The sequence below is a fragment of the Lathamus discolor genome, chromosome 14 (assembly GCF_037157495.1).
Source record: "Lathamus discolor isolate bLatDis1 chromosome 14, bLatDis1.hap1, whole genome shotgun sequence".
Lineage (NCBI taxonomy): Eukaryota > Metazoa > Chordata > Aves > Psittaciformes > Psittacidae > Lathamus > Lathamus discolor.
In genome coordinates, this window is record NC_088897.1 from 10435235 (window position 1) to 10447717 (window position 12483).

Genomic DNA, 12483 nt, shown 5'->3' on the forward strand with positions numbered 1-12483 from the left:
CTGCTGAGCAGCAGCAGAAAGCTGCCCTGAATGGGACTTGGAAGCTGCTTTCCAGCGTTAGAGACCCCCCTGCCTTGCACTGCGCAAGAGGGGAGCTGCGGCCCCACTGCAGCTCGGAGCAGGATGGGTGCCTCTGTGCGCCCCTCCTGGCAGGCGCTGCACCCCTGGAGCTGCCTCTCCCGTGGCGCTGCTCCCTTGGTGGCTGGGAAGCAGCGGAAGATGCTGGGGGCTTGTTCCTGCTCGGAGGCTGGGCAGGGAGGAGCAGTGCTCTGCGGACACAGGTCTGCACAGCCTCAACTGGATGTGCCTGTCCAGGCTCCAGCCGCCCAGGGCAGGGCTCGTACCAGATCCTGGCACTGGGGGATGTGCAGAAAGTGTCCATTAAGTGGTAGCAGTGGAGCAGATCCATGGGCTCCTTCCTCCTTGTTTAAAGCTGCTCTGCTCGGGGCCCTTGCTGATGGGTGTGAGAAGCCGAGCTGCTTCAGGGTCGTTGTCGGCCGAACCCCCTCAAATCGTGCTGGGAGCAGAAGGGGCCATGGAGGAGCAGCTCCAAGCTCGAGGCAGAGCCCGTCCCTTCCACTACCGCTGCCCTGCTGCAAGTCCATGCAGAGCAATCGGCGCTTGCTGAGCGCCCAACAAGTCCTGGAGCGCACCGAGGGGGCAAGAACTCGTGGGCTGTGTGTGTGCCGCGTGCTTGAGGGCAAGCGGGAGCAGCTCCCATGCTGGAGCCGAGGGGAGCTGCGTGCTCCAGCCCCCAGCATCCCCGCTCCGTGTGCCTCGGTGCAACGCTCGGGTTTGCTGCTTCCTCCTGTTGCGAAGGACCGACCTCTGCTGCGAACCGGCTCTTGCCTTGGTGAGATGTGGTCATTTCAGGGCAGAGCTGCCCTGAGCAGCAGCACCCAGCCCCAGGGGTCCGGAAATGTAAATTGCCGTATTTTGGGTCAAATTCACACATAAAAAGGGGCAAGCCTGAGCGCTTGAACACCAAACCAGCACAGTCTCACCTCCTGAGCACACAGGCTCGGGCTCTGGCCAGCCCACCCTCAATGTCAAAGCAGAGGGGTTTTAGGCTGACAGCGTAAGTGTCCCTATGGGAACTTGCCTGGCCCTTGGGGTTTACCCTTCCTCCTGCAGAGCCTCATGTGACCGGTGAGTAAGTGCAGTGTTTCCTGTAGCGAGCACATCCTTGCTGCTGTGCAGCTCCTTCCTCCGGCATCAGCTCCGTGTTCCTGCAGCATCTGCCCTCCTCCTGGAAGCATCTGGCACGAGGGGATGCAGCAGGAGAGGGGATGCAGCAGGAGAGGGGATGCAGCAGGAGAGGGGATGCAGCAGGAGAAGGGGATGCAGCAGGAGAGGGGGTGCAGCAGGAGAGGGGGTGCAGCAGGAGAGGGGGTGCAGCAGGAGAGGGGGTGCAGCAGGAGAGGGGGTGCAGCAGGAGAGGGGGTGCAGCAGGAGAGGGGGTGCAGCAGGAGAGGGGATGCAGCAGGAGAGGGGATGCTGAGTGCGGTTGGGGTTTCTCTGCCCCGGAGTGGGAAGCGCTCGCTGATGCAGTATTGAAGGCGGCTGTAGCAGTGCCAGCGGGTTGCTGCATGCTCGGAGGTCAGACGCAGCTCTGGCCTTGGGGGTAGGGTATTTCCTGTGGGTTCCTGCACACGGGCTATTAGTTCCTATTGGGGGAGCTGCTTCCCTCTGTCGCAGCTCCCCTGGCTCTGAGTTTCTCCTCCTGCAAAGCTGAAGGTCAGCGTGTGCCCAACGGCCTGGATGGGAGCTCCATGGCAGCGCCACGAGGAGCAGGGTGGGCTGGTGGGTACAGGAATGCGTGGCTGCTCCTGCCTGCTCCCACCCTCAGCTGGGCTCCAGGTTGTGGGCATCCTCCTCTTACCCAGCCCAGCAAATCACTGCCTAGAAGTGAGCGTCGGGCCCTGCTTTGCCTTGCCCCAGTACCCAAGGGAGCAGCCGAGGGCTGGGTCCAGCTTTGCTCATGGCTTTATTCCCCTTGTGCCAGGCCAGGGGGGGTGTGGAGCTGTTAACACTGGGTTGTCTCCATGCCCTTAGGTTTCTGCCAGCTGGGGTACGTTGTTGATGTCGCAGGCCCTGTAAATGGGAGGTGCATTGAGGGCTGCAGGAACTCATCTTGGCCCCGTGTCTCCCAGTGGGCTCTGCTGGCAGGGAGCTGCAGAGCGGAGCTGCTGCCCGCAGCTCTCCCAGGCTGCCCCTTACTCTGCTTCCTCTTTAGAGATCCGCTTCCCTGCGTACAAAGCCTCCGCCACCAGAGCCACCATGGGGTCACAGCTCAGGCTGGCTGCTGCAGTCACGGCACCGTCCCTGAAAGAGCGAGCAGAAGGACGTGGATCTCTCCAGTGCTCACAGCTCAGCAGCATCCCTGTGGCACCCCGTGCTTTGGAGCCGCAGGGCAGGGCGATGCTGCTGCAGGGTGCATGGGGGCTCGTGGCACCCGGCCTGGTGCTGCTGGGAGCAGAGGGAGAGGAGATGAGTGCCAGGCTGCCTGCCCGGCTGGTGCCTCCATTGGAGCTCGTCCTCTTCTCCTTGCCTGCTTTGGTTTGCTCTGACACCACCTCGCCGCTGGTTCAGCGGCGGCTGCAGTGTGTGTGGGCATTGGAGGTTATGTGGGGCCCCGGCTGTAAGGGGGGGACTGTGCCCTGTTCCTAAGGCACAGGCTGGCCGTGGATTCACTCACCTGATGTAGAAGATGAGGAACTTCTGTTGCTCCAGGCTGCCCTTCACAACGGTGTCCGTGTATCCCATCCCGCAGCCTGCAAGAGCATCACAGGGGCAGTGACTGGGGTCTGGGCTGGGGAGGAGCCATGAAGACCCTGGACAAGCAGAACTGACCCAGGGCCTCTCCTTGCCTTGGAAAGGGAAGAGCTTGGAAGCAGGGATTGCAAAGGGCTGCTTGAGGGGAGCTCCGGGTGTCTCTAAGCCCCAGCCCCAGCTCACGGATGAGCAGATGGGCTGGGGAGCAGCTTTGCTGTTCTCATCTCTCTACCCCCTACCTGCATAGCGGATGCTCTTCCCAAGCATCGTGGTCCAGAAGAAGGGGATGGTGTGCAGCTGCTTCTCTTTCTTCAGCATGTTTAGGGCAGCGGTGTGACCTGTGATGAATGGGCAGAGATCCCCCGCCTCTTGTTATCCTCCTGTTCCTTCTGCCCAATACCCATCCCTAGGGATGGGAGCGAGGCAGATGTTCTGCCTTACCGTGGGCCTCAGCCACTTGTTGGTGATGGATGCTGCACCGCTCCCCATTGAGCAGCGCTACAGGGAAGGAGACCACATCCCCGGCAGCGAAGACATTCGGGATGTTGGTTTGCATGTGCTAAAGGGGCAAAAAGCGGTAGGTGCAGCGGTGAGAGGGGAGGGAGGAGGCGCGGGCCAGCAACGTGCAGCCGGCACTCACCAGATCCACCAGGATGGCACCGCTGGCGTCTCTGGCGATGGAAGTGCCCTTCAGGAAGGCGGAGTTGGGGAATGTCCCTGCGGGGAGAGGAGCAAGGCTGAGAGCAGCAGAGGCCCACAAAGGCAGGGAGCCTCAGCACGTGCTTGAAGCAGAGCAGTGCCCTGTGGAGCTCAGCGAGCATCCGAAGCCACCGCTTTCCTCCTGCCAGTGTTTGCTCATGGGCTGCTGCCTTTCCCCATGCGTTTGGGACCGAGAGGAAGGGCTGGATGCTGACAGCAGGAAAGAGACCGCAGGGAATGTCTCGGGAATGAGCTGGGCTCACTGCCTCTTCCCCAAAGCTGCCTCCCTCTCCCCACTGGGGTCTCTTACCTATTCCCACCACTACCACGTCCGCAGGTAGCTTCTCTCCGGAGGCAAGAACAGCCTCTGCGACCTAGGGAGGGAGCAGGAGCCGTTACCAAAGGGTTAAAAGCTCTGCCCCAGTTCTCGCTGCCTCCCTGCTGCCTCCTTCTTTGCTGTCTCTTGTTCTCCCCCAGGTTCACCTTGTCCCCCGAGGTGTGCTAAGAGAACACCCGACACCATTGCCACAAGCACAAACCAGGGCCCTTTGGGCCCGGAATTGCTCTCAGTGGAAGGAAAGGTGAAGGTGTTGATGTGGGAGGGGAAACCCGGCTGCAGGCACTGAGTTCATCCTCAGTTTGGGATTTTTCCACCTAAAAGCAGCAGTTCCGGGCTGGCAGCACCAGGATTGACCTTTCCATCCTTTCCTTGCAGCTCGCGGAGCTCCGCTTTCATGTAGAACTTCACCCCTTTGTTTTGCAGCATCTGAAAAGGATGGGGTGAGCGTTCACTAGGGAATTCCAGGCTGGAATGCTGTAAATACAGCTCAGAGAGGTTGAATGGGTGTCCCTGGCTGTGCAGGGTGCCTGGAAGCTTGGCTTTGCTCTGTTGGCCGGGGCAGGATTGGTGCATGGGGTGGGTCTGGGATGAAGAAGGGCTTGGGGATGAAGAGGGATGTGATGCGTGTGAGGGAGGCTGGACCAGCCTGTGTGCATTGCTCCCTTGGTGTGAGCAGCACCGGGGCTCCATTGGCCTGTGGCTCTCGGGGCTGCTCGGATAACGTGGGTTCCCCATCTTAGGAATGGGCACCAGCTTTTCCTAACCTTCATGGTGACGCCTCCGACCTGGGGACCCAGCACCCTCTGGAAAGGGAACTCCTGTTTCTCCACCACTGCGATGGCAGCAGCCTTGTCCGAGAGGAAAGCGGCTGCCTCCATCCCTGCAAGGCAAAGGCGATGCCCGCGGTGAGCAGGCATGGACCTGCTCCTTGGAAGTCTTCCCTCCCTCCAGGTGAGGAGAACACATCTGATGCACTGCCAGTGCTTAGCTGCTCCTCTGTGTGCTGCTGGGCCGAGGCAGCGAGCTCTTCCCCTGCTCCGTGTTCTCATGTGCTAGGGACCTGGGGGTTAGCGCAAAGAACAGCTCTTGCTTGTGTGCAAGATAGCGCCCATTCTGTGCCTCAGCTCTCGGTTTTCCTTCTGCTTCTGGGGAATCGGCTCCTCTGGAGCACAGGGACCTTTCCTAAGGCGCATTTCCCTCTGTCCATGACCAGGAACTGTTCACAGCTCCCAAAGTTTCTGGCTATCAGAGGAAAGCATCAGCGTGTGCTGTGTAGCGCATACCCCCGCCAGCCACAGGGCTCTGAGAGGAGCCCAGCCAGGCAGGGCATGAGCATCCCTGCCCCAAGGGCCTCCAGTTAATGTGCACATGCAACCCAAGTGGGGTTCAGGTCATCGCCGATGATCTGATGCCTTCTCCAGCCTGGTACCTATGAAGGAAGCTCCGATGATCACCAGGTTCTTCCCGGTTGCCAGCTCTAAGATCTTGCTGGAATCCTCGGGGGTTTGGAGCACGCACACGTTCTGCAGGTCTGCTCCTGGGACGTTGAGGAGCCTGGAGCTGAAAGAGAGGATCCGGATACATCCCATCCCGGGAGATGAAGCCGTGAGGGGAGAGCACAGGTCTGTGCATCCTCTCGGCTGCGTCACCCCATCCCGTCCTTGCATCTCCTACCGCCCCTTCCCTGCGCGCCTCTCGGAGCAATTCACACCCCGGGGTTGACCCATTTTGTCCCGTCTACAATGGCAAACGCTGTGTGCACTCACTGGCAGCCCGTTGCGATGAGCAGCTGGTTGTACTGCTGGGAGGAGCCATCCATGAAGTGCACCTTCTGCCTCTGGAAATCCACTGACACTGCCTGTAGGAGAAAGGAGGCAAAGAACCCCCGGGTGACTCCGGCCCAGTGGTGCCCCACCACATCGGTCCCTCCTGTTTGCCCTGTTTCTGGACACTTGGGTGAGAGGAGGGATGCTGGGGTCCTCCCTCTCATTTCCTACAGGTCTTGGGCTTTAGGAGCACTACGACAGCACCAAAGCCAGGCTCCCCATGGCAGGAACACAACCACCCATTGAGGCCTGAGCTCGGCTGTCCTTGTACCTCTTTCTCTGTCCAGAGCTCTATGCCGTGCACATGGAGGAATTCGGGTGTCCTCATGTAGATGTCCTCCGCTTTCAAGTTCATTTCCTGGAGACAAAGCAGAAGTCGAGGCAGCAAAACGCTTGCGGTGCTTACCGGGAAGTGAGCTTGCACGAGAGATGCACTTTGCAGCAGTAAATCACAGCTCCTCGCACTGCCCCATCCTCTTCTTGTCCTCCCTCATCCATGAACACAAGCTCTAGTGGGGAGAACTCAATGAAAGGGGATAAACCCATCAGCTTATGGGGGATTCTGATCCCCTGGGGGGAAGAAGATGGAAATGGTACCCGTTTAGCTTGTGAGTGCCGCAGCGCTCCATTGCCAGAGCGGCTCCCTTCATCACTCAGCCTGGGTCTGAGTGGACGGCGCCCTTAGTGGTACCCTCATGCCCTTCGCATACAAACCTTGGTCAGTTTGGACTTGTCGTATGGGACATGTTTCTCTTTGGTGGCCAGGACGATCCTGCCAGTGAAGCCCTCTTGGCGCAGCGTCTCCGCACACACCAGAGCCGCAACACCTACAAGAGATGCTCGTCCCTTACACCGTGGGGGTAAGGGAGAACGTGAGCCCTGCCTGGAGGGCAGAGCAGCAGCTCACAGCGCACGGGGGGACCGCTTCGCTGACCTCCCCCCAGCAGCAGCACCGTGGCCCGGCTCAGAGGGCATCGCTTGCTTGTGTCCTTCACCCTCAGGCTGCTTTCAAGATCCTGGGAGCAAACAGGGAACGCTGCAATCACCCCTACCCCAAGGTGCTGCCTGTGCTTGGTGACGGAAGGTAAGGCCCGTACCTTCTTTTTTGCTGTGACAAACACCTTTCCATCTTCCACTGTCACCTGAAGGGGGGAAAGGAGAGCGCGTTTCAGTGCGTGCATTCATGGGGATGCGGTAGGAGGTTTCCTTGGAGGTGCAATGGACCGCTCTGATACAGCCAGAGTGACTGGTAGGGATCATGGGCGTCAAATGATGCTGAGGAGCTCATGAGCTTCCCTTCTCCTTCTAAGAGCCCTCAGGAAGAGGCGCAATTCCTTCTCTCTTTGCCGAAGAGCTGGGAGGGATACCGGGGTGCACGGCATCCCCTCTGATTGAAAGAAGCTCTAGGAGTGGGATTTACGTGATCCCAAGAAGTCATCCCACGCGCTGTAGCTCCGTGCGACCTGGACCACAGAGCTGTGGCCAGGGCTTTCAGCTGGTGTGAGGGACATGGAGCTTGCGAGAGCGAATGGTACGGAGGACGTCAGTGACGCGGGTTAGTGGTGGAGCGGGCAGTCCTGCCTTAAAGGTTGGACTCGATGCTCATAAAGGTCTTTTCCAACCTGGCTGATGCTACGGGAGGAGGAAGAGGCAAGAATTCACCTTGAAGCAGTGCAGACAGTCCAGGGACGGGTACTCCTCAATGTCTCCGGTTCTGATGTTGAAGCAGGCCCCATGCCAGGGGCAGCGCAGCCTCTCCCCTCTGAAGACTCCTGCGATAGCAGAGGTGGGGAGAGCTCCGTGCCCAGCTCCCTACCACGGCCTCTCCCCCCTGCGAGAGCCAGGGCTACCTTTGCTGAGCGGGGCACCAGAGTGGGGGCACTTGCTGCTGAGGGCACTGAACTCCTTCTTGTTCCTCACCAGCAGCACCGGGTACCCGGCCACCATCACCTCCCAGAGCCTGCAGGAGCACAGGAGAGGTGGGAGCCGATGGCCTTGGCCCCTTGCACCCACCACGCTGCTCCCTTGCCCAACAGCCCCGTGTCTGCTCATGCCTGCAGGGGCCTCCATGCTGCTGGGTACTCACTCTCCATCCCCGACATCAGCCTCCTTGCAGACCTCGGCGGTGACGGTGTCGTTGCCATCCGTGCTGCTGACTGTGGGTGAGCAGAGGGAAGGGTTGGCTGCCGCGGATGCTGTTGCCTCTTGGTGGATGATGCCCCCCAGGGACCACTTGTGCCATCACCGCACAATCCCACCCCACAGTGCAGGGCCACCACTGCCCTGAGTGTGAGCAGGTCAATGGTGTGCTCAAGGGGTCCCAAACTCCCGGTATAGCAGGAAAAACCCCTTCATCTGGTAGAAATCCCTCTTTATGTGCAAACCTAACACCGATTCCTCTGCCTTTCTCTCCTCCAATTGCTTGTTTTCAGCCCCATGTCCCATTGAACTCAACTGCAGCGAGCGAGCAGAAGTGATTAATGACTGTTGTGCATAAACACAATCATTTATGGGGAGGTGCTGCTGCTATAAACCAAATTGGGGTTTGAAGAGCTGCTTCAGCCTCTCTGAAACCTCTCCAGTGTTAGTGCAGAGGTGTTGCCACGCTAATTGCCATGAATGCAGGAATCCCTGCCCAAAACGCCCTCTGTGTAAGAAAAGAGCCAGACCCCTCTGTTTTTAGCACTATCCCTGCCTTAGCAATCCGCTGAGAGGCTGGTTAGAAACCTCCCGCTGTGCTTTGGAGGAGAAAGGCAAGAAACAGAGCACAGGGAAGTGCTTGGGGGCAGGTTTTGGTCCAGGGCTCCTGCAAATTCCCTCCGTGCCGCTGCCCATTCCCAGCTCCCATAGGAGAAGCATTGGTTTGTACTCACCCAATCCCGCCATGGGGGCTCAGGCAGCCACTTCCAGTGTCTGAAAGCCACCAGCGCTGCTGTCTGCGAGTGTTTCCTCCCCCGAAGTGCCAGCCTTGTGCCTTGCAATCACAACAACACCAGCCCACGCCGGGGTGATGCTCTCCTCCCATTGCACAACATCCCGTCTCCATCAGCAGGCACATCCCCTGGAAGCGGCTGCTTGTCAGGGAGCCTTACCTATTTCCACAACTGCTCCGTACAACAAGGTGTATCGTGTTTGGGTATAGGGTTGCAAATTGATGGAGGAATGATGCAAAGACCGGGTGCGTCATGTGCAATGGGAACAGAAGCTTGAAGGGATGCAGTGGTACCCCACTGTGGCTTCTATCCCCCCTTTTCTTGGTGCAAAGTGCTCCAGCTCAGTGGTTTTGCGGCGCTTTCGGGTGATGTTACAACTTTTTAGGTATAATCTTTACAATGATTTCATTTGATCGTTTCATTCAGATCCTCCTGCATTGATTTTAAGGAACACGAAGTGCTCAGCGCCTCTGTCTGCGCTTTACATCCCAGCGCTGCTTCTGGTTCAGTCCGCGGATGTCCGGGCATCATCGCCTGGTCCTTGAAGGATGACACAGAGCAGCTTGCTCCTTGCGGTGCTATTTTTGCATCAGAGTGGGAGTTGCAGGAGGCCGGGAGTAATTCCTACGCTGTCTGTGTCTACTCCGGTTCTTATCCCTGTTTCACGGTCGATCTGTTTCGCAACCTTAAAATACACCTCAAAAGTGGGGAGGGGGGAAGTTATTCCCGGTGTGATTCCATCATTTCCATCGCAGGACCAGGGCTTTGCAGGGACCGGCTTTTTCACCCATCGAGCGTGGCGGGTGGTAAAGCTCCTTTAGAGGAGGGATGCACAGGGATGCTCTGGAAGCGTAAGCGGGCTGATGTGTGTGGTGTCGGACCCACCGAGCTGTGCGCTCTCAGTGCTGCTGATCTCGGCCCAAAGGCAACGCACACCCACGATGGGTGCAGGTGCGAGGCATTTTTCTCACAGCCGCTTTTGGGCTCTGCCTTCCTGGCCGGGAGCCTGGATGTGAAGCAATTTGGCTGCCGAACATCCCGGTGTAAACTGCCTGGAATTCTCCCGCAGGAGCGCGTTCCCGCAGGGAGCAGCAGCAGCGCCGGTGGAGGCGTTCTCTGACTCAGCAGAAACGGCTGGAAAACGCCGTTTGCTGAAGGAGGAAAGCGGCAGTGCCCTGGAAAAGTGGCAGGGGGGAAGGTGTGCGGCTGGGGGGGGGGGCTTTGGGATGAGGCAGGATGAGCGCGGGGCTGGGCAGTGACATTCACACTGCGGGGCTGAGACACCGGCTCAGCCGCCCAGCACCTGGGGAAGGGCTGTTGTAGATGCAAAGGGATAAAGGCAAAACAAAATGCCCATCTCTAACGGGGACAAAGATGATGGGAAAGGGTTAAAAGCTGAAAAGGGCATTGGATGGAGGAGGGAAGGTTTGGGTTAGCTGCAGGGATGTGGTATTGCTGTGTGTCCTCGAGGGGTTCAGCAGTGGGGTGGTCCTGGAGGCTGGCTCCTCCATTTGGGAGGATGCTCTGTAAGCATCTTTTAGAGGTAGATACTCAGGGTGGTCCTGACCTTTGCTTGTAACACACAGCAGGATTAACCATAGGAAGGAAGAGAGAGAAAGGAAGCGGTGCCCTCAAACACAAAGCAAGCCCAGGGTAAGCATCAGAAAGCTCTGACCAGCCCTGCTGCCTGCATTGGGGTGGATACACATGAGCAGCTTGCACTTTATGAGATACCTTCCCTTCTGTGTGTGTCTACAGCACTACACAGAATGCAAGCTCAGAGGCAAAGATCCAAGGGGAATTGCTCTTTTCCCTTCAAGCCCCTGCTACCATCGCATTTGTTTGTGCTGTAATCCAGCCATGGTGGTGTGGACGCATCCTTGTCTCACCTTTGCTTGCCCCATCTTTCCCAGGTCAGGGTCTTTCCCTACTGATTTTAACCAAGCATCACCCACTGAGTCATAGAATCATAGAACAGTTTGGGTTGGAAAGGACCTCAAGATCATCCAGTTCCAACCCCCCTGCCATGGGCAGGGACACCTCACACTAAACCATCCCGCCCAAGGCTTCATCCAACCTGGCCTTGAACACTGCCAGGGATGGAGCACTCACAACCTCCCTGGGCAACCCATTCCAGTGCCTCAGCACCCTCACAGGAAAGAATTTCCTCCTTAGATCCAATCTAAACCTCCCCTGTTTCAGTTTGAACCCGTTACCCCTTGTCCTGTCACTGCAGTCCCTGATGAAGAGTCCCTCCCCAGCATCCCTATAGGCCCCCTTCAGGTACTGGAAGCTGCTCTGAGGTCTCCACGCAGCCTTCTCTTCTCCAGGCTGAACAGCCCCAACTTCCTCAGCCTGGCTCCATACGGGAGGTGCTCCAGTCCCTGATCATCCTCGTGGCCTCCTCTGGACTTGTTCCAGCAGTTCCATGTCCTTTTTATGCTGAGGACACCAGAACTGCACACAATGCTCCAGGTGAGGTCTCACAAGAGCAGAGCAGAGGGGCAGGATCACCTCCTTCGCCCTGCTGGTCATACTCCTGTTGATGCAGCCCAGGATACAGTTGGTTTCTGGGCTGCGAGCATGTCATCGAAGGCTGCTCAGGCACAGGAAGAGGAAGCGAGGTGAAGACTGCAGCAGAGCCGAAATGATGAATGGGGCACTGCCCTCGGAGCAGCTTGGTTTGTTTGGAGACTCCTCACTTTATCCGAGGTGTGAGCCAGGTCTGCCATTAGGTGAGCAGATGGGTTTTATGGCTGCTTGGCTGGAGAGAGGAAGATGAAAGGAGCAAGGCTTTTGCCGGAAGGACTGTGCTGGGTCAGGAGCTCCTCCATCTCTTGCCTATGGGACGTGTTTGGGAGCAGAGTGGGCACTCAAACCTCTGTCTAGGAGTAGTGGGGAGCATCTAGGGCAGAATTCCTATGGGGGGTTACCAATAAACTGCCAGCTCTTTAGTGTGGAAAATGGGTTTTCTCTCTCCAATGTGCCAAAGAGAAACTCCAGTCTGTGAAAGGGATCACAAAGCCACTGTCCAGCTGATGCAGAGGGTTTCTGCTTCTCCCCTTATCACAGCTGTGGAAGAAACCGCTGTACCCTGCATTTACATCCCTGCGATGGGATTAGCTGCGGTCCCCAAGGCGTTACGGGATGGACCCAGCGCCGGTATCTGGAAGGAATCCCCTCCGCTGCAGGGAATGAGGCTGTTTGGGAACTGCTGGGAAGCAACTGGAAATCCGGCTGGAAAAGGCAATATCTCCAAATAAGGTGCGGAGGAAGAGCCCCGTCCGCTCGGGCCGGCGCTCCAGCGAGCGCGCAGGGACCTCTTGTGGCGGCCGAACCCGAGAGCATCCTTGTCCCTGCTCTCCCAAACGGCTTCTTTAGGGACAAGCCCGGCCTCCGAGCCTGGGGCCCGTGGGTCAGGATTCGTTGGCTCCTATTCGGCTCGATCTGGTGTCAAGGGACCTGGTTGTGACAGGGTTTGGAAGTCTCCGGCTCCAAAACTGTCCCCGGTTAACGCCGTTGCTGCAGAGGAAGACAAGGAGAAAAGGCTGGAAACAGTGGTTGTAGGACACCACTGGTAAAATTAAGTAAAATCTGGGCTAAAATGATCCAAAAGGCAGTATTTGTGTAGCTGTTACTGCTGCTCTAGCAGTGGGATCAAAGCCCCTGAACCAGAGCCTCAATTAATCATAGCTGAGATTCCTCTCCTATGGAAGGGGCAGGCGAAACCCCTCCAGCATCCAGAAGCATTTTAACTATTCCTGTCCCTTGGCCAAATAATAGAAGAACAACACCACAAATGGAAGAGACCTTGGGATAAATGGGGCTGAGCTTGCAGGCATGGTCCAGGATGTCACCTGCAGGCAGGGCTGTCAGCAAGGAAAGGGGCAGTCAGGATTCTGAGGTTAAA

The 12483-nt window shown here is 57.9% G+C and overlaps 1 protein-coding gene and 1 long non-coding RNA gene across 8 annotated transcripts; one reads left to right on the plus strand and one right to left on the minus strand.

The window, feature by feature from the left end:
* Nucleotides 1–1789: 1789 nt before the first annotated feature.
* On the minus strand, nucleotides 1790–9748 carry LOC136021947 (apoptosis-inducing factor 3-like). 7 transcript variants are annotated; one of them, XM_065694677.1, is made up of 19 exons: nucleotides 8514–9748; nucleotides 7727–7796; nucleotides 7491–7600; nucleotides 7303–7412; nucleotides 6738–6782; nucleotides 6575–6656; nucleotides 6355–6467; nucleotides 5912–5998; nucleotides 5581–5672; nucleotides 5244–5374; nucleotides 4579–4694; nucleotides 4169–4240; nucleotides 3785–3848; nucleotides 3416–3492; nucleotides 3217–3334; nucleotides 3015–3113; nucleotides 2699–2774; nucleotides 2221–2325; nucleotides 1790–2094 (listed from the first exon to the last, which is right to left on the minus strand). In XM_065694677.1, exons 1-19 carry the CDS (start codon nucleotides 8524–8526, stop codon nucleotides 2052–2054), a joined length of 1623 nt encoding a protein of 540 aa, XP_065550749.1. In that variant the 5' UTR covers nucleotides 8527–9748; the 3' UTR covers nucleotides 1790–2051. The 7 variants fall into 7 exon arrangements, with proteins under 7 accessions (XP_065550749.1, XP_065550747.1, XP_065550744.1 ...); XM_065694675.1 differs by having other exon boundaries at nucleotides 6575–6782; nucleotides 7491–7796; XM_065694672.1 differs by lacking the exons at nucleotides 1790–2094; nucleotides 2221–2325; nucleotides 2699–2774 and having other exon boundaries at nucleotides 3025–3113; nucleotides 3217–3848; nucleotides 6575–6782; ... (1 more) ...; nucleotides 8514–8614; nucleotides 8733–9748.
* LOC136021948 (uncharacterized) lies at nucleotides 1811–9580 on the plus strand. Its single transcript, XR_010615946.1, has 9 exons — nucleotides 1811–4055; nucleotides 4190–4254; nucleotides 4555–4765; nucleotides 5028–5436; nucleotides 5587–6500; nucleotides 6642–6724; nucleotides 6951–7426; nucleotides 7564–7619; nucleotides 7701–9580. It is a non-coding gene; the product is annotated as an uncharacterized LOC136021948 (long non-coding RNA).
* Nucleotides 9749–12483: the final 2735 nt, after the last annotated feature.